This window comes from Homalodisca vitripennis, chromosome 6 (genome assembly GCF_021130785.1).
Source record: "Homalodisca vitripennis isolate AUS2020 chromosome 6, UT_GWSS_2.1, whole genome shotgun sequence".
Taxonomy (NCBI): Eukaryota; Metazoa; Arthropoda; class Insecta; order Hemiptera; family Cicadellidae; genus Homalodisca; species Homalodisca vitripennis.
This window is the reverse complement of record NC_060212.1, coordinates 116170364-116192928: the sequence shown is the minus strand read 5'-3', so window position 1 is coordinate 116192928 and position 22565 is coordinate 116170364. Positions and strand designations below refer to the sequence as shown.

At 36.6% G+C, this 22565-nt stretch overlaps 1 protein-coding gene across 1 annotated transcript in view; it reads left to right on the top strand.

Moving 5' to 3' along the window:
* LOC124364776 (TBC1 domain family member 20-like) overlaps positions 1 to 22565 on the top strand; it is a 34465-nt gene that overhangs the window by 8636 nt on the left and 3264 nt on the right. The window contains exons 3-6 of the mRNA XM_046820517.1: positions 13701 to 13945; positions 15778 to 15971; positions 19309 to 19525; positions 22229 to 22338. Of these exons, the coding sequence (XP_046676473.1) occupies positions 13701 to 13945; positions 15778 to 15971; positions 19309 to 19525; positions 22229 to 22338 (766 nt within the window). The remainder of the gene's footprint in view (positions 1 to 13700; positions 13946 to 15777; positions 15972 to 19308; positions 19526 to 22228; positions 22339 to 22565) is intronic.

Below are 22565 nucleotides of genomic sequence, written 5' to 3'. Positions count from 1 at the left end.
AAAGCCGGTTTTGGGAAGTGTAGACGATATCCCTCTGATTTATTGTTTCGAGAAACAGGAATTCTGCCAATTAAAAAAATTTTTATTAAAGTCTTATTTATTCATATTTACAAACATTTCGGCTCAATTTTTTCTACAATCTCACATTTTTATAACACAAGATATGCAAATATAGTCGGAATTAACACTATTCACCAATACAAATCATTTGCGACAGCAAACAGTTTTTGTCTAGCACACATTTTATATCGAAATTATTCTAATAGTTTTAGAAATTTCAAGCTGTTCGACTCTCCCTCTCTTGAGGTTTTTAAGAAACATGTCAAGGAGTTTTTGATTCTCATAAGCAGTGAGAGGGCCCAGTTACTTATCTCTGTTGACTACAGACGGACCTAGACTGTCTGACAACTGACTGACGGCATTGTCCCCTCTCCTCTCCTCTTCAAACTATAGATAATAAAATCCATTCACTTAAGTAATTAGCCTATTTTTTGTAACTTTTGTTCACTCAATATTTTCATTTGTTTTTGTCTACTTTCTCCTCTATATTGCTGATTATCGGAATTCGAGGTCATATCCGTTGTTTATTCTGCTTCAGATGTCTTCTTTCAATTATCAAATTTTATAAAATTAATCTACACTCTGCTCGAGATAAAATTCGAATCTTAACAATTTCAACTCGAGTCTACGCACAGGCCATTAAGGCCCATGTAGGCTCTTTTCTCATTATTTGAATTTATCTAGAAATTATGTAGCAAATTTAATGCTGTTTTTACTAGGTATGCGTCTATGGATGTGGATGTGTATGTATATGTATATACATGTATATGTATATATATATATATGTATATTTCATCTATTTATTCATTATATTGATTTATTTATATAACATAAGTCTTTTTTTAATATTATTTAATGTTAATTATTTAATTTTAGATTTTGAATTGTATTACTAGAATACTATTGTATGTTCATATGAATTAGATAATATACAAATGCTACATTTGTTATCATTTCAATGTTAAGATTTATTAATTTTGTATTTCATTTCTTTGTGTGTGGAAATAAAAGTGATTTGATTTGATTTATATCATTATCAACTTTCTCTCGGGTAATTGAGATAGTTGCCCTCTTCTACTGGTGTCATCTAAAGTGGATCAAGCTCATAATAGACAGGCAGCATATGTTTATCAGCAGGAGATAAATCACCATTGACTTTATTACATATATTATGGGCTGTCCCTTAGTTATGTAATGCTAAAATCCGTCTTTTCAGACCCCACCTCCTTCTTTGTAAAGTTAAAACTAACTCCCCTCAATAATTACGTAACCCTGCTACAAACACCCCTCAATTTTATTATTATTAAAATCTTTATATAATAGTGACAATTCAAATTCCAAATTTAAACGTGATTTATTGATATAAAACTAGCATCCTACAACTGTACAACCTCGTTTTGAACTGTTAGCCGTTTCTTCTCTGGATGCGCATTTTTGTAATCTAAACAGTTATACTCTGTCTACTTTTTTAGACATTGCAACTAAAATATAAATTCAACACAATGTAACAAACAATCATTTTACTATCGCTCGGCACGGCACTCACTGTTCTATTACACTCGACTGTAATGCACAAGCACAACTGACAGATGACACGGTGTCTGCTTGCTCGTTGTGCCAGTCACCGCATGTCTGACTGTACATGTTACTAGATACAGACTTCCTGTCTCCTCCCATAGCCGGATCTTTATCGTTCTTTTTTATTAATTTGCATACATGGATTTATGATAGAAGCAATTTTTACCCACAATGATTCTTAGTTTTATTTGTATTGTTACATTCAACTCGAAAATCTCCTACTAGATCAAAAATGCTTTACACAAACTGCTTTACAGTCATTTACATGGAGAATTGAGACTTTGTTCTGTTCGCTACCTTAAACGTATTTGTGACAGGAGGAAGGGCAGGTGAATTTTGTGAATAAATTCAAGCAATTTATTGTTGAGGTTTAATAGTTATGTAACACTGCATTAAAATCCCCCACCCTCCCCCATAATGGTGCATAACACTGTTGAAAACCCCCCTTCACCTCCTGGATTGCTATGTAATCTAGGGACAACCCCTTATACAAGACCTAGTGGTTTTGAAAGGTTTTATAGAAGCTAATTAAATCTCTGTAACAACGGTACCATACTTAATAAAACGTCATTATATGCTGCCATAGCCATCATGTCACAGTTCCTCATTAAGAAATTACTACTCTTTCAGGACTTCGTATTGATCTTTAAAAGTCCAGCAGAAACTAGTTTGCACAGCAATTTATTTTATAAGCAATGACAAATGGCATCACATTTTAGGTAAACAATCATTTCTTTGTTTGAACTTTGTTTTCGATGATGGAATGATTGTGAAGGAAATAGGATTTTTCCAGACACTTGCTATTGTTCAGTGATACAAAGAATTAGTAACACAGAGTAGCACTGTATTACTGATTTTCTAGTATCACTGAACAATGGCAAATGTCCGGGAAAATCCTGTAAACATTCATGTTACATTGTATATGCTTATTAATACTAAGACCAAATACCTGTCAAACGACTTTTATTCACATTAATTTAATTTGTATAAATGGCAATAGCCGAATTTAATTTTTTCAATAAACATTGAATCACAAAAAGTAAGGGACTCCGACGAGACTCGTAAAATAATTGAATTGTAAAAAGTAAGGTCTCTGTGGTTTATTTAAAAAATTATATTACTCCTCTTATCCACCAGTACGAAGATGAATCTCCTCCAGAGAAGAACAAACAAGACATAAAGCAGAATCCTGGATCTGTGATATTCTCGCAGGACAAAACTAACCTTAGAGTAATGAGTGGGCCACCTTTAAATGCGAAACCAAAAGACAAGCATGAGAGCTTTGAAGTCTTCTTCACAAAACACATAGATTTCTTTAGGACACATATGGGAAGACATTATAACTTTAGCCACTCTAGTCCGTCTGAAAGTTCTCCAAAAACTGACTCTTTTTTCGAGAATGTACCACTTCGACAAGAAGACATTTAACATTCAAGCAAAATTATCATTCCTCAGAATTAACCATCTTTCACCAAAATGCTGACCGCCTCTCCAATAAAATAGACATCATGAATGACCTCCTCACCAACATCAACCCTGCTACGTTCCCCACGTTTGTGTGCCATTCTGCTACGTTCCAGGTCCCAAGTTGGCTGTGCGATTTTGCTACGTTCCAGGCCCCCGTTTGTTGTCCCAATTTTCTCACAATCGGTATTCAAAGTGTGCTGCCCCTCATTGGTTATGCGACTTGCTTCGTGTTGGCTAACTCATATTATTCCAAGTTGATAATTAAATAACGATCAAACTTCAATGTCTGTGGTGTTGTTGAAAGTGTAGTTTGTATTAATGAAAGTAGGCTACACGTTATATATATCACTAGCACCGGGTCTATATTATCTCAGGTTTTTTAAGTAGGTTGAATAATGGTTCAAACTTAATATTACTCTATTGAAAGTTCTGATCAATATGATTGTTTATATCATAATAAAGTTCACAAAATATTCACTGTTCTTATCAATCATTTGAAAGTAATATTCTTTAATTTAAAGCTTATTATCTTACTTACCACATTTCTTTGTAGATGGGATACTCAATGAAAGACAAAGCAAATGACTTTGACGTCAATTTATTTTATATTATGCTGTCTAATTCTACTCACTTTGCTTTGATTTTTGTTCACTAACACAACATCCCATCCCTAATTACAACTTCAATGCACTATTGTACAGTTTCAAATTTCATCACTACTGTACTAGGAGGATCTATACGAGTAGACGTCCTTACTGCTTCAAGTCCAGACAGAGAAGAAGGATTCTCCGTATAAAACTATGCATACCGGTTCACACAATGTTCATCCCCTCTCCCGTTCAAATCAGCGTCTTCACGATTGAATATAATTTGATTCTTTTCTTATAATTGTCGAAATTTATCACGTTCACTATAATTGATCAATTTAAGTCTTTCTATTTTCTTTTATTAATTTTCTAAAGCTTTTTTATTTAAATTTTTAGCAACATGTTCTTTCTGACGTCATCAATACGCAAGTCATTTTATCCCACAATTGGCTTTTCTGCGTAATTTTATTTAGTACTTTTGTAAAACACGAATTTTGGTTATGTATAACTCATTTTAATTAATTAAATTTGTTCCCGTATAAAGTTTAATGTATTTCTCCGTTATTAATTAAATAAATCTCAATTCCGACAACATGTGATTCACTGACGTCACAGTCTGCCGATTCACTGACGTCACAGTCTGCCAATTCCCCGCGAATATTCAAATGTCGTAATTTGACCTGTCACAACCCAGATATAGTAATTATAACAGAACATGGTCTTTCAAAACAAAAGTTAGAGAACACCCACTTAGAAGGTTATACCATTATCAAGAGCTTCTGTCGAGAGAAACATCAAAAAGGGGGGTTGCAATTTGGGTGAAGGATGAAATAAAAACTTATGCGGTTGGACTCTGTGGAAACAGGCTGAGTCAGGAGCTGATCTGCGAGGTGTCTACAGCTAAATTAACAATAGGAAAACAAGCCATCTACATCAGGAGTGCCCAACCTTTTTTACCCAAGGGCCACATTGTAAACTAAGGCGATGTGGATGAGTGCCGCACGCGAGAGGAAGGGAACTGTTGGCCAGTGACATCCATTCCTCTTTTCCATCGGACTCGAAGGTGTTTATCAATGAACATTTGACGACACAAACCAGACAGCTGTTCAACGGCGCCAGGGAGCTCGTGAAGGCGGAGGATGCTGTCAGTGGTGTGGACCAACGACGGGAGGGTGCTGGCTAAGTCAACCCCAGGAGGTGCTACCTTCCGTATCCAGCATCAAGATCAACTGGACCAGATGAAGCGCAGGATCATGGAGCTAACGACGCAGGAGGCTGGGGGCCAGGCATCACACGTGCAGACACAGTTTCCCGCCGCAGCTACCTAGATTCTCCAGTAGGTCAACTCTACGCGTTCAATAAATCTAACTGTTGTAGCACAGAAGGTAAAGGACAAATTTAATGAATGAAAGAGTTTAGTTTGTTTATGGGGAGGAACCAAAACAGAAGAATAATATTATTATTTCATACCTGAAGAAGAATAATTTCTTTTGTTTACATTTTTTATTAATGAAAACCTGTAATATGCTCATTGGAGCTCTTTTTTATCTACAGGTTTATCTATTGAAGCAATTGTAGAGATATTGTATTGATGAGAAGTCAATTGTTTTCCTATGTTTATCCTAGGATTTATTTCATGAAAACATTAGGCTAGGTATGTAATAATAGGCGATTTTGTTTATTTACTTATTGTTATCACTTTTTACTTTAATCTAAATAGGATAATCTAAATAATCCTATTTTACTCTTTGATGTCGTAATTGATAAATTGAGTTGTATTAAAAACAGGGAACTGTGGATGGTAACCTGTATTGTATTTGGGCTAATGAATGAGTTGTTGGTAAATTAAAATCACACTTTGGTGGGGTAAAATTTTTACTCAAGTTTACATACGATTAACGAAAGTTCAAATAATATATGTTAATACATGAATATAAAATTTTCAGTTGTTGTAATAATTTAAAGCATGCAGTAATTGGTATGTACAATTTATGGTAAAGAATTCCTCTTTTTTTGGAAATTTTTCATTATTTTGATCTATTTAGGGAGAAATGGGTCTTTACAAGACCTTTAATTTATTGTGCAAATAACTAAACTTTTTAGGTTAAAGATTTTTCCAATATATGTCTATCTTTTCTCTAGTCTAAATAATGTAATTTTGGTTTATAAGTAATAACAATATAACTACATTATAAAATAAATAGTAAAATATGTTACATAATTAAATTAATAATTATACATTTACTCACAACCGTTTCAATTTCTACTATACACACTGAAAAATATAGATAACTAATTGTCAACTAGTGGAAAAAGTTATAGCATACATTTTTATTATTTTTACATTGACACCATTTTAATCCAAATTAAGAAACAATTATTTCTAGCTCGATATATAGTAATATTTTCCAACTAAACTTCCCAGTTTGTATGCACCATATATTTTTGTCTCCACATATTATTTTTTTTATTATTTTTTAAATGTATTCTATTTTACATCATGGCATCTAAATTATAAAACTGATTAATATGGTTCTTAATCTGGATTCACACTGGAATATAGCCAGTTTACCATAAACTTCCTATCATTTGCAACTAATATAAACACATTCTATATTGAAGGAGATAGATACACATAGTAAAAGGTAATCGATATCACATACACACCCAAGGTTTAATAACATCTTTCGTCATAACTTTAATAAACACAGTGAACAATGACGTTTTATATAATGTATATATATATATATGTATTTATATGTGTATGTATATATATATATATATATATATATTATTTATTTATATATGTATATATATATATTTATTTATATTTCTTCTATTCAGTAATGAATTAAATTGCGGAAATGTGACATAGTTACATATTAGAGATTGGCATTAAGAGTGCTTTGAAGCATGCTGGATGGCACTAACTTAACTTTTAATTTTGTAATATTTAACATCAAATGGTTCAAAGTGATTGATGAGTGTAATATAGTTCAATGTTTAGTATTTAATGAAATTAGTGATTTTAAGGCACAGAGCATAGGAGTTAATCGAAACATCGGCTCATCTTTTACAATAATCCAGCAGAATATTCGGAGCTATAATAAAAATATTGATGAGTTTTTGGTTGTGTTACAAGATTTAGAAATTAAGGCTAAACTGTATTATTTTAACTGAAGCTTGGCTAAATACTGGAAGTAATTTAATGCACTTAGATGGTTATAATCTATATCGGTCGCAGAATAGCCTGAAACCAGAGCGACGGACTTGTTGTGTATATAGATGACACGTTGCCAGTCACCTGTTGTGAGCTCTGCCTTGGGAGGGTGTAGCCACGAGCTTATCTCTTACATTGCGATTGGCCGGAACACCGTGTGAGCTGCTTGCCGTGTATCGGAGCCCCAACTCCAATCTTACCCGCTTCACCGAGGCAATTAGTCGTCACTTTTACTGACACTGCAAACAAACAATCAGCTTTTCATTCTTGCTGGCGACATTAATTGCGACATTCTAAATACCAACCACAATTCCGTAGAAGAACGATATCTCGACGTCTTGTTTGACAAAGGTTTTGTTGCAGTAGTGAATCAGGTGACGCCGCGACCGAGTAGTAAAACTTGCATTGATCACTTTTTTTGTAAAGTTTGCCAGTTGCGCGGTGGCAAGCTCATATGTAATAAACACTGCGATCACCGACCACAGTTTATTAATTATGCAGATTGGCCTAAATAATAAAAAATATAATTCCCACAGCCCAGAAAACATTCTACTTTAAAACAGACTGGGCAAAAAATTGGCGAGATCTTAAAAGATAAAAAGTGGGACCATATCACAGACAATGAAGATTTAGATTCTGCTTACTGAGGGATTTATGGAAAGTTTACGGGAGCTGATAGAAATATACACGAAAAAAATCAAAAATCACATCCAAATTTAAAAAAGTGAAACCGTGGATAACTTTAGGAATCATTAAATCAATTAGGCGTAGGGATCAATTGCATACTAAATTGAATAAGGAACCTTTTAACGTTAATCTGCGAAATAGATATTTACGTTACCGAAACACTCTCCACGCAAACTATTAAACGGGCTAAATACATTTTTTATCAAAATAAAATGGTGGGAACTGCCGGTGACGCTAGGTAAGTTTTGGGCTGTGGTGAAAGAGGTTTGCGGGAAGCCCCGGGGGAAAGGAACGGTTCCCGATTGAAGCTTTTTGTGCGCGCGGCGGCCCCGGCCACACCTCAAGATGTGAAAACCATATGTGACGAATTTAATGTTTATTTCGCCTCAGTGGGGTCGCGGTTGGCGGGCAAGCTCAACCCCAGTGGGCCTTCTGAAGTCGAGGACGCTGACCACGCTTTGAATGCCGTGTTTGAACTGAGGCCTGTCACTCAGCAAGAACTATTTCAGGGTCGTAAATTCTTTAAAGAGCGCGGTCGGCTCCTGGTTGGGATGCAATTTCCAACAAATTTAATTAAAAACAATCTTTGCAAATTGGCACAGCCTCTTCTCCACGTAATAAATTTAAGTATACGATCCGGAAAATTTCCTAACGCTTTTAAGATCGCTAAAGTCATTCCTATATATAAGTCTGGCCAGAAAATCACAACACAGTAATTATAGACCAATTTCACTCTTGACAATCAATTGATAAGATTCTCGAGAAATGTGTAAAAAATCAGTTAGCGAGTTTACCTAAATCAATTTCACATTGTAGCTAAAGAACAGTATGGTTTTAGAGAAGAAAAAAATACATCCGATGCTTTAATTGACGTTACTAAATTAATTTCACATAAAATTGGAGAAAAAAAAACATGTTATAGTTACATTCCTAGACTTAGCTAAGGCTTTTGATTCCGATGATAGAACAAATCTCATTAGAAAACTGGAAATTATTGGAGTTAAAAACAACGCTCTTAATTGGTTTAACAGTTACTTTAACAATAGAACCCAAAATGGTTTCTATCAGCAACATTAATAGCGACACCATACCTGTAAGCTATGGTGTAGTTCAAGGAAGTACCCCTAGGACCACTTCTGTTTAGTGTTTACATAAACAACATTGTCAAAATTGATTTAAAAGGGGAAATTATTTCTATTTGCGGACGATACGGCCTTAGTTTCAAAACTGGTGACACTTGGGAGGAGGCATATGACCACGCGTCCTTGGATCTCATGAGAATTAAGAATTGGTTTGACCACAATGTGCTGAGCGTAAACGTTGACAAAACAAAACACCTAACCGATTTTCATGAAGAACGATCCAGGACCGAGGCAACTAAGGATGCACTCCTGCGGTGACCACCGTGCGATAGCTTGCGGGCTGCCGCACTATTGAGCGTGTGGAACAATACAAGTACTTGGGAGTAATTATCGATCGGAAGCTAAGTTGGGTTCCACACGTCCAGTATGTAAAAAAGAGGCTTCGGACCATGATTTATGCATTTCATGCAGCTGGCGCGGGTTCTGTCCGCTGGTCAGTGTAGGGAGGTTTACTTCGCCTATGTACAGTCGACGCTGCAGTACGGCATTCTGGCGTGGGGGGCGGCCTCTTCGTCTGCTCTCGAGCCGCTGGCGGTTGCTCAGAGATCCATAATGAAAGGTTATCCTTATGAAAAACAGAAGATATCCTACTGAATTATTATTTGAGCGGTTTCCTGTTTTAAATATAAGACAGCTCCTTTATTAAGTCCCTATTAATATATATTCGTAATTATAAAAAATAACATACTTAACAAGAAATAGAGTAAATTTGGATTTGATATTCCCAGACCGGCACACACTTTGGAAATTAATAATTCGTTTTATTTAGCTCTCACCAACTTTATAGAAATCTCCCAACTGATGTACTGCAGGCCGATGGTGGTGGTGATGCTGCATACAAGCGGAGGGTGGGCGAGTGGTTGCTCGGCCTGGGCTGGGCAGCAGCGGAGGCGCTCATTCAGTCGCCATACACATAATGGTAAATTGCACACACTTTCGTTCACTCCATCACAAGCAACGCACACACACACACACACACACACACACACACACACACAACAACCAAAAGTACGGTAACGCGCGTCCTTGCACCTGTTCTGTGTCATAATATACGATTGGCTTGACTAGCTCCGATTATTCTGACAGTAACGTATATAACTTTCTCTTAGTTCTTGGATTAACTCTCTCCTTAGCTTTATTAATTAATAGAATATCGTAGATTGTCGTGTTTACTTTTTTTTTACTTAATATATTATGTAGGATGTATACAATGTTTTAGTTTAAAATTATACCACATTTAGAAGTTCATTTATTTAATGTTAATGTAAGCTAGCAAAGTTCAATTAAATAAGTTTATTAGTGCTGCTGGACTGACTTAAGAACTCTAATCCTGCACACAGACGTGGAGTCTCTGCAGGTATTATTCCAATTTTTGTTTTACTATTTTATAAGTCAAATTTGTATTCATGAATTGTTTGGAAATAAATAAATGAAATGAATGAAAGCCTTTATGGCCAGGCGGGCCAACATCCCAGGGAATTTGGAATCCCAAACAAAACGTATTGCCCGGGGGTTTGTTCCAGAAATCTTGTGCAAAATATGAGTTTTAAGGTTATTTGGCGCTTGTTTCCTGATTATTGTAATTTCTTATTATTTATTAGTTGTTAGGTAAAGGTTTATAATATAGTATGTGTTTAGGTACTTTTAGTAGAAATAAATATAAACCCAGACTTTTGGATGTTTGCTCTAATTCTGAGGGAACAATAAAAAAAGTCATCAATAAATTGAATACATTGATTTTAATTAATCCTACTAGGATACTAGGACATACAAATTACGTGGCTAGTGTTGACCTTGAGTTGGGTAGGGGTTACGTCGCCGCACCGCGCGCTGTACTGTGCTTTACGCGCGCTCTATTCGCCAGCCGGCAGCCACCACCGTAGTCAGTGAAATCTGTCTGCAACTACTTTACTTCTTTGAACACTCATACTCCACCAAATGAATACGGCTCGTTCTACGTGAAATCGGCTGGACTGCTTGGTTCTCAAAATTTGTATTTATTTAATATTTCAAATGCTTGTAAACAAATTTGGTTGTTTTGGCAACAAAGCGGGCCACATAAAACTGACTCGCGTAGGTTGGGCAGCCCTGATCTACATCATTGAATCTACAGACCTAACATCAACTTTGATGCAGTCATAGACATCATATCGCAGACTCTATAAACCATCCCTACCTGGAACAGCCCCATAGTGATTATGGGTGACATCAATGTTAACTGTCTGGAAACAAACAGACAAAACACAAAACTTCAAGAAACCTTAAAGTCTTATAACACCTCAAGACTTCAGCTACCACCTACACATGCCACCCCATATAGTTCCACTTCTATTGACATAGTCTGTTCTAACAAACTTCTTCGGAACCAGTAGTCACTATCCTAAACACATTTATCTCTGACCATACAAGGCAAATAGCCACATTACAGAACATCAAAACTAAAACACCTGACCAAATAACATTCAACAGACATTTCAGCAACAAGAACCTCTCACTTCTTAATAATCTACTGAAACAAGAAACATGGTGTGATGTGCTAACCCCCAGATCAGCGGAGGAATCCTATAACAAGTTTCTGAATACTTTGACATACCATATGGATATAGCATGCCCTTACATCCGTTCTCACAAAAAGTCGAAAAAAAGACAACCTATTAAGAATGACCAAGAAACGATAGAAAAGCGCAACCAATATCTAGCGGCTCAAGAGGAATATCTACTGACTGGGACAGAAGAAAACAAAGCTAGAGCAACAGAGAAGAAGAAAATCTATGACCTTCACCTCAAGGCCCATAGAAAACTTATGACATCTGAGTTCATAAATAAGTCTGAAAATAAAAGTAAAGCAATATGGAGTGTTATTAATAAAGAACAATGTAAAAACAACACCAATGAAACAATACATCTTAAATCTAATAACACACTAATATCGGCTCCCCTGAATGTAGCAACACACCTAAATGAATACTTTGTAAACATTGCAAACGAAACACTAGCACAAGCTGTCTACTATGGGAATCCTGTTACTCCAGATTACAGACTTCAAGTAAATGACTCTCTTATTCTTTGGCCAACATCTCAAAAGGAAGTGAAGACGACTATAAGAACATTGAAAACGAAAAACTCAGCTGGCTTTGATAACATTTTCACAAGATTATTAAAAACTTGCAGTAAGCCCCTATTAAACCCCCTAACTACTATAATCAACAACTCATTTGCAGAAGGAATTTTTCCATCAAAACTAAAACTGGCAAAAGTCTATCCGAAACTAAAAAAAGGAGACCCAACCCAGGTCACTAACTACCGCCCAATCTCTACTTCCTTCAATTTCAAAAATCATAGAGAAAATTGTACTGTCTAGACTGTTAGATTTTTTTAAAAAACATAACCTGTTCCCTGATAATCAACACGGCTTTATAGAAGGTAAATCAACATCAACTGCCCTGGTTAGAATCGTTGAGTATCTAATAAGAGCACTAGATAAGGGCGACACAACAACTGCTATCTTTCTAGACTTCACTAAAGCGTTTGATTGCCTTAGTCATGACAAACTCCTCAAAAAACTAGAAAGCCGAGGGACCACAAGAAAAACTGCAGATTGGTTTCGGAGCTTCTTATCAGGGAGAACTCAGTCAGTAGAAATAAAAAGTACAGATCAAGGAAAGAAAAAAACAACTACCTCCAGACTTTTGCCTGTTGACAGAGGTGTTCCACAAGGATCAGTCCTAGGCCCTATCCTTTACATTATCTTTGTGAGTGACTTTCCTGATTACTTAAAAAGGTATTGCTTCATGCTCATGTATGCAGATGACACAACACTCCTGCTACAAAATAAACAACCTTCGACCTTGGAAATAGACACATACATTGCCATAAATATGGCAATAGAATACTGTCAAGCAAACGACCTGGTATTGAATCAAACAGAGACTCAGCAACTAATAATGGGAAGGAAGAAAGAAGAAGTGCTGGAATTACCGGATGCTGAAAGAATGGACAACGTAAAGTACCTTGAAATATTAATCAACGAATCTCTTTCTTGGAGTGACCATATCAACCAACTATGTGGGAAACTTAGCACAGTTTTATATGTCCTAAGGTGCTTAAAACAAGTTGCTAGCCCAGAACTAGCAAAATGTGCATACTATGCTCTTTTCGAAAGTCACCCGAGGTACACAATAACTGTGGGGCAACTCCTCTAAATTTAACACCCAAAGGCTACTAGTGCTTCAGAAGAAAGCAATCCGTATACTAATGGGAACAGGACCTCTAGAATCGTGTAGAGGTGCTTTTAAACAGCTAAGAATACTAACCTCAGTAGCCCTGTACATCGTAGAAGTAGTTGCATATGCAAGTCAACAACATCTGACAAGAGGAAATGACGTTCACACCCTCAACACAAGATCCGCACACGACTACATACTTCCCACCCATCGTCTACTCTCTATGAAAAACAACCCACCTATGCTGGTGCAAAATTTCTTAACATCCTGCCACAAGAGTTCAAGAACATCACGGAACAGCAACAACTCCGACGAAAACTGATCGACTGGCTTCTTGACCGGCCTTTTTATACAATAAAGGAATTCCTGAACTGGAGGACTAACAACCTGACCACATCTCTCGAACCTCTGTGATTTATCTCAACTTTAAAAAAATTGTATTTTGCTTAATGACACCATTCTTGTCTCAATGATAATGAATAAAGATATTGTCTATATATAATATATATTATATATATTAAGAACTGCTCGAAATGCTGTGTCATTATGGGGAAATGTATGCAGAGCCACTGGTAGCGGCTAATGAAAATGTATGGACAATGAACAATGATTAAATTATTCTTGCCTTAAACATTAACTCTCTGTTCAGTTATTTTTAAGGTTTTTCTATTCTATGTTTCCGTGAAGTGTTAAATCTTACAAAACTTACTGAGTATTAAATGTGTGATATTTGTAGATGAGTTGCGGAGAAGGATCTGGCCGCGACTGTTATCACTTGACCCAGGAGATGCGGAGCCTCCACCTGACCATGCCAGTCTTCTGGCCCATCCCGAGTACCAGCAGGTGGTTTTGGATGTGAACCGGTCCCTCAAACGGTTCCCACCTGGTATACCGTACAGTCGGCGTGTGGCATTACAAGACCAGTTGACTATTCTCATATTACGAGTCATCACCAAGTACCCGCATTTACGCTATTACCAGGTAACTGTAATGCACAACTAAAAATGTAATTACGTTTAGAAAAATTACGTTTTCTTGCAAAATACGAGGTACGTTCAGAAAATACGCTCCGTTTGTTTTTAGTCATGGCTGCATTGCATTCGTAGCAATGCATATGTGTAATGACATGTAAATCTGACTCATTAGAAGTAGCTAAGTGGTGCATTTCATTTCATGATGCTTGTTTGTAATAACTAAGTTAATTAATAATCCTTCTACGTGTGAAATTTTATTACCTGTAACATGTTATCAGCTGTGTATGTTGTTTTCTCAATGTGAGGAATTTTAAACCAGCAGAAAATCAACAGATCTGTGAGTTATAAATAATTGAGTAGGAGATGAGTGAGGCACTTCTAGGATGAATATGAAAATGTGCATAGTGACAAAATATAGTTGGCTTCTGTATTTTATTATAGATAAGCTTCTTCACAATGAAAAAATTAGAGAAAAATGAAAGTTTACAATTTCTGCTCTTTTTGTTGAATTTTCACAAATTCCAATTTTTTTCATAAAATTACTCATAAAGGATTGGGAATTCGTAGATGTTGACCATCAAACACAGAGAAGCACAAAAGATGTGCCTGGGTATACTATAGCATTATAGTAACCTGAGACGATACAACACATCTGGATCAGATCGATCAATTTATGGAATGGAGGCACACGTCGTTGCCATAAAAGAAAAAGGCAAGTGAATCGTACAAATTGTAAAATTATGAATACATTGTTTGGGAATATGTCATATTGTTATACTAAGTTGTTTATCATGAGGCGAAACGGTCAGTGCAAATGCATACTGTATGATGCTTAGAAAACTGTTTTGATGGATTACATTAGAAAACAGACCAAGCACAATGTATTGCTCATCTGAATGGTTTTGATCTATGACAATGGACAATTTGCACCATCATAGTACAAAACAAATTTAGAGAATTTTGGTCAGTAAGAATTCAACCAACCTCAATACAGTCCTTTGCCTCTAACGATTACTTGTTTTTATTGTACCTGAAATCTGATATTGCTGCCAAGAGATTAAAATGAAAATGACAAGATTAAAAATTCAAAAGTTACAAGAGTGAAATTACAGGCAGCAATGTTTTATGGTGTAGGAGTAAATAAGCTTGTGTCGTGCTATGACAAGTACTTACAAATTGGGTGGAATTCATCTACAAAAAAATAATATAAAGAATTGGGATTCTTTGGAAATGAATTATTTTTCGAATATATATTTCTTATTTCACCAGTAAAATGTACATGATGGTTCTAAAAATACTTTCTAGATTTACCACGAATTTATTTTTTATTAATGTATTACTAAACTTATTGAATGGAAATATTTATGATTAAGACTGTGTTAATCAGTCAATAGATTTTACTGTAATTGAATCTTGTTTCAGTTAGTCAATAAATACCTAAAAGTAGAATTCATAAATTTAATTTAGAGAGGAATATTTTATTCTCTTTTTGTTTGTGAATTTGCCTGAATTACTATATCTTATAATACAAGACATATTGCAAGCCTGGTCATTTGGCTTTATTATTTATTAATAATGTTAAAAGATCTCAGTTTTAATGCTAGTGTTACGCAAGACACTTATCTTCGATACTCATGCAAAGATAGTGTCTGACAATATATCTTAGGCCTAAGTGCATCAAATAACAATTACTTTCCCACAGCCCAAGGCTTGCATTGATATATCTCGTACTATAGTATGAAAGGAATTTAGAAACGAAAATTGTATGTTGACTAATGTGTTAATGTTGGAATGAGTGAAATGGCTCCACGAAACTCAGAGAGACAAACTTGTCCACAGGGTTACCATGATGTGGCTGTCACATTCTTGCTGGTGGTGGGGGAGGATGTGGCATTCCAGATCATGGAGAGATTATCCACAGACCACCTCAAGGAGTGTATGGAACCAACCATGGACAAAACCTCGTACCTGCTCAACTACATCTTCCCGCTGATACATCGACTTCACCCTGCCCTCTGTGAGTTCCTGGACAGGTCTGTTCTTTCTTCTTATTCCTAGTACTGCTACAGTGAATGTGTGTGTTCAAAAGAAGTATATTTATTTGTTGGTCTTGATATCTTACAATCGAGAAAAAACTTCTTTGTTTATTGAAAAACTTAGTAACAATAGATGGCATAAAAAAACTCACATCAGACCTTTTCCGATTCTTTGTGCAGTGTCACAAAATATTCCTAGAAAGGTTTTGACCAATTTCAGTTCATATTAAAAAAAAAAAATTCTTTAATCGTTATTTTTGGGCCCCCCCTATGAAACCTCAAGGAAGGTTGTAACCCTCATAACCTATTCCTTGGATAAACTACCAACCTTTTGCTATCAATTTCATAGTACACCAGTACTACGAACTCTTGTGGTAATACTCTTGTACACCAGTATCATGGCAGATTCATGTAAGTACTGTAATGTTGTAGATGAGCTTATATTGGTACTGATAACTTACTTAGATTAAAACATTAAACCAATATTTAACACTTTTATTATTTTGTGAGGCCTTTCGATATCAAAGATATTTTCTTCATTTTTGATATCGAAAGGCCTCACAAAATAATAAAAGTGTTAAATATTGGTTTAATGTTTTAATCTAAGTAAGTACTGTAACGCAAATATCAAAGACAAAGTTACTATCAACCTTTTACTATAAATTTAAGGACCGTTATAAAACCCCATCTTAGTTGTCTTTTTACAGAAGTAAGCTTCTCGGACCTTTGTATGTATGTTTATTTTCTTGAGCGGAGAAACAAGGCAAAATCAACTATGGCACAAAAAATACTAAGACCAGAGTAAATTACAGTGGCCATAAATATACACTTTTGACATATTTTCTTTATCATAACAAGACAAACTCAACATTGGTGTTGGAAATATAATTCGCTCCATCCTGGTTTTGGAAATATAATTCACTTCATCCAGAAGTGCTCGTGCACATCCAGAGACTTCAAAATTGCATGTTCAGCCACAGATATAACAGAAGAATTTGCTATATGTATTGTAGTATTAACAATTTATTGATTTGAATAATTATAGCCCAACATTTCTAAGGTGAAGGTGACATAAGGTGGTTTTAGAACTTTAGCCATCGTTATATGAAACTGAAAATAATACAGAACATTTTGAGATTTGCCATCTGCTCTCTTCCTTTATTGGATAACTAACCAAACATATTGCTCAGCCTACATAATCATACCAATCATAAACAAGTTGTACAAGTGTGGTTATGACACGCAGAAGCAGGAAATCACAACAAACATGTTACGTGTGAACTCCATGCATAGTATCTCTAAAACATATACTTAATAATATTTGTACAAATTATTTTAAACTGAACTATAGAACACAGGTTACAATATGCCTGCTCACAACAACCAACCACAGACAACTGATTAGAGCATCTCACATGAAAATAGTCCAAAGGTGACTGGAGCTTCTTAAAATGTATTACCTGTAGTTAATTTTCTCTTCAAAAATTAGATTAGATCCAGATATTCTAAAAGTTTGTCATGAATGACCGTTGTCAGAAGGGCTTCCTTCATTTAGTATTATTCCTTAACCCTCTCCCGCTCGCAAGGCATGAATCGGTACCACATAGCCACTGCAGCCTAAACGGCACAGATCGGCACGCACTGCTTTATCTACTAGAGCCGATAAGTGCTGCTCTCGAGTAGCAATAGTTTGTACTACTACGGGTTGTTTGCTATCAGGAGACAATTTACTTTACTTTTACAGTAGATTTATTCCATTATTTTGCTATTTATATTAGTTGTGCGGAAACAATGGCGGGTTGTAGTCGTACACTTTGTGACAGTGAAATCGATCTCGTTATTAGTAGTGATTGCGATGATTCAAGTGAGTGTAGTGATGTACCAGAGCTTTGTGAAGTGGTTGGTGGCATTGAGGATGTAGTTCGGAGTGATCACAGTGGCAGGGGCAGTGACGGCGAGCCAGACCAAGGTAGTGGTAGTGGTGGTGGCTTGGTGACCTTCACCAAGTAACTGCGCAACAAACAACCCGGCGCCCAGCTGTCCGTGTGCCCCCTCCCTGGTCTCGTACAATCAACTTCATTGAACCAATATATAGTAAAATAATTAATATATAATTATAGTTAATTATTACAATGACAGAACGTATGTAAGTTGAGGCGCCGCGTATTTTGACCGAGCGCAGCGACCAGCAGAGCGAATTAATTGAGGTTAGAAGCACCGTGAGTACCTGGAAACAATGCGAGCGGGAGAGGGTTAAACAAAACATTGTTTAAAACACAGCCATGACTTAGCTTATCTACAGCAGTAAAATAAAACATAAAACGAAGGTCTAATAGTAATAGCTTGATAAGAGAAATCTTAGATTCGTCTTAAAAAATAGTGGAAATGAAGTGTGTTGATTATATAATACTTCAGGTAGTAACATTGATTTTACTAGTTAGCACAATCAAAGGCAAATCACAATTACACTATTGAGCACAACACAATGGATGTGAATCTTTTTTTAAAGATGTGTGGCAGCATTGCAATGAGCTTGAGTTATAACTACTATAATAGCGGAAGCCCGATAATTTAAATCGACTTCCAAGAGGTCAGGTCCCAATTGGTTGGATTATTTGAGATCAAGTTATCTATGAAAAAACTAAATAGTTGTCTGTTAATTAGTATTTATAAGTAATATTTATAGTGCCCTATTAAAACTTTGAAAACTGATTCATTGGTAGCCTATTGACTTTTTAGTACTCTTAAAATATTGTTTTCTTCAAGAAATTTGGGTTGAGGAATACCCCTGAATATACTAACTCGGTTATGCTAGTGGTCAGTGCTGTAAAGACGTAGACACAAATTGAGCTTAAATGGGTTAAAACAAATAGGTAAAAATTAAATATTTTGTGATCTATACGTTCAAATATAAATTTTACTGTTAACAAGTACTCAGCTTAAAAACTATTTTAATACACAAACTTATACTTACGGACAAAGCTCACAAGGGTTTGGCTTGTGGCAGAGACAGGAGAAAAGTCTACCAGACTAACCATAAACCTATAATATAAGTGAGTGTTTAACTCAGTCTCTTAAAAATTTTAGAGAACGATCATTATAAGTGTTTTAACAAACTAATAAATTATAATTATATATATATATAATATATATATATATATAATAAATAATATATTATACACATATCACATTAGTATAATATGTGTATAATATATTACATAATATACATACATAATATTACATGTACATATATATAGTATAATATGTGTTTACCTTATTCATGTATGCGAAGGAACTGTTGGAACAATTTAAATAACAGCGTGTGGTGTATTAGGTCTGGAGTGGGAACGATGTTCTGCCTTCCATGGTTCCTCACGTGGTATGGCCACAGTTTGAACCGGTATCGAGACGTGGTGAGACTGTATGACTACTTCCTAGCTTCTCCTGCTCTACTTCCCCTTTACTTGGTAGCCACAATCGTGGTGCATCGGCAAGACGAAGTGTTCCGGACAGATTGTGACATGGCTAGTGTCCACTGCCTACTATCCAATGTGAGTACTAGATTGTCATGTTAAAACTACTTCCTAGTTTCTCCTGCTCTACTGTCCCTTTACTTGGTGGCCACGCTTGTGGTGCATAGGTAATAAGAGATGTTCCGGACAGATTGTGACATGGCTAGTGACCACTGCCTGCTATCCAATGTGAGTACTAGATTGTCATGTTAAAACTACTTCCTAGTTTCTCCTGCTCTACTGTCCCTTTACTTGGTGGCCACGCTTGTGGTGCATAGGTAAGAAGAGATGTTCTGGACAGATTGTGACATGGCTAGTGTCCACTGCCAGCTGTCCAATGTGAGTACTAGATTGCCATGTTAAAACTACTTTCTAGTTTCTCCTGCTCTACTGTCCCTTTACTTGGTGGCCACGCTTGTGGTGCATAGGTAATAAGAGATGTTCCGGACAGATTGTGACATGGCTAGTGACCACTGCCTGCTATCCAATGTGAGTACTAGATTGTCATGTTAAAATACTGCCTAGTTTCTCCTGCTCTACTGCCTCTTTACTTGGTGGCCACACTTGTGGTGCATCGGTAAGAAGAGATGTTCCGGACAGATTGCGACATGGCTAGTGTCCATTGCCTGCTGTCCAATGTGAGTACTAGATTGCCATGTTAAAATACTGCCTAGTTTCTCCTGCTCTACTGCCTCTTTACTTGGTGGCCACTATCTTGGTGCATCGGTAAGAAGAGATGATCCAGACAAATTGTGACATGGCTAGTGTCCACTGCCTGCTGTCCAATGTGAGTACTAGATTGCCATGTTAAAACTACTGCCTAGTTTCTCCTGCTCTACTGCCCCTTTACTTGGTGGCAACACTTGTGGTGCATCGGTAAGAAGAGATGCTCCGGACAGATTGTGACATGGCTAGTGTCCACTGCCTGCTGTCCAATGTGAGTACTAAATTGTCACATTAAAACTATTTCCTAGCTTCTCCTGCTCTACTGCCCTTTACTTGGTGGCCACAGTTGTGGTGGATCAGGAAGATGAGGTGTTCCGGACAGAATGTGACATGGCTAGTGTCCACTGCCTGCTGTCCAATATGAGTACTAGATTGCCATGTTAAAACTACTTCCTAGTTTCTCCTGCTTTACTGCCCCTTTACTTGGTGGTCACACTTGTGGTGCATCGGTAAGAAGAGATGTTCCGGACAGATTGTGACATGGCTAGTGTCCACTGCCTGCTGTCCAATGTGAGTACTAAATTGTCACATTAAAACTATTTCCTAGCTTCTCCTGCTCTACTGCCCTTTACTTGGTGGCCACAGTTGTGGTGGATCAGGAAGATGAGGTGTTCCGGACAGAATGTGACATGGCTAGTGTCCACTGCCTGCTGTCCAATATGAGTACTAGATTGCCATGTTAAAACTACTTCCTAGTTTCTCCTGCTCTACTGCCCCTTTACTTGGTGGCCACGCTTGTGGTGCATCGGTGAGAAGAGATTTTCCGGACAGATTGTGACATGGCTATTGTCCACTGCCTGCTGTCCAATGTGAGTACTAGATTGCCATGTTAAAACTACTTCCTAGTTTCTCCTGCTTTACTGCCCCTTTACTTGGTGGTCACACTTGTGGTGCATCGGTAAGAAGAGATGTTCCGGACAGATTGTGACATGGCTAGTGTCCACTGCCTGCTGTCCAATGTGAGTACTAAATTGTCACATTAAAACTATTTCCTAGCTTCTCCTGCTCTACTGCCCTTTACTTGGTGGCCACACTTGTGGTGCATCGGTAAGAAGAGATGTTCCGGACAGATTGTGACATGGCTAGTGTCCACTGCCTGCTGTCCAATGTGAGTACTAAATTGTCACATTAAAACTATTTCCTAGCTTCTCCTGCTCTACTGCCCCTTTACTTGGTGGCCACAGTTGTGGTGGATCAGGAAGATGAGGTGTTCCGGACAGAATGTGACATGGCTAGTGTCCACTGCCTGCTGTCCAATATGAGTACTAGATTGCCATGTTAAAACTACTTCCTAGTTTCTCCTGCTCTACTACCTATTACTACCTCTACTACTCTAGTTACTTGGTGGCCACGCTTGTGGTGCATCGGTGAGAAGAGATTTTCCGGACAGATTGTGACATGGCTAGTGTCCACTGCCTGCTGTCCAATGTGAGTACTAGATTGTCATGTTAAAACTACTTCCTAGTTTCTCCTGCTTTACTGCCCCTTTACTTGTTGGCCACACTTGTTTTGCATCGGTGTGGTGACATGGCTAGTGTCCACTGCCTGCTGTCCAATGTAAGTACTAGATTGCCACGTTAAAACTACTTCCTAGTTTCTCCTGCTCTACTGCCCCTTTACTTGGTGGCCACAGTTGTGGTGGATCGGGAAGATGAGGTGTTCCGGACAGATTGCAACACAGCCAGTTTCCACTACCTGCTAGGGAATGTGAGTACTGTAATATCAAGCTAGCTTTAATTCTGTGATATTCTACAATTCTTTTGAACTTATTTTCTATTGTTGTTTATTTTTTGTAAATTGTATTTGACATTAGTATGAGGCAGAATTTTGTGTAGACAATAGAAACCTTTTTACTTAACACGAGTGAGAAAATGTATTAAAGAGCTAGTTTTTTATTTTAGCATTTCCATAGAATTGTAAATCTATAGAAAAGTTTGAAAATAGTCTGCATACAGAATTTTTAAGTTTCTTGTTTTGTTGTGAAAATTGTTGTAAATAAATTATCTCTGTCTGCAGCTTTCAGATGATTTGCCTTTTGAGAAGCTACTGCAGGAAGCTACAGAGTTGTATGAGAAGTTCCCACCTGAGAGTGTTGAGGCAGAAGTCAAAGAACGTTGCAAACGAGAGTAAGTTTTACTGTTTATGTCAGCATAACAATTTAATATTTGTCATGGATCAAAATCCACTAACCTAGACTAGAGAAGATATCCCTAAAATAATCAGGTTATGTCAAATATATATGAAGGAAAACAGATAAAAGAATGATGGTTGACTGATTAATATTGAAACAACTCTTCAATGATTCAGAAACAGTTAACGGAAACCAATAGGCATACTCTAATCTGTTCACTTA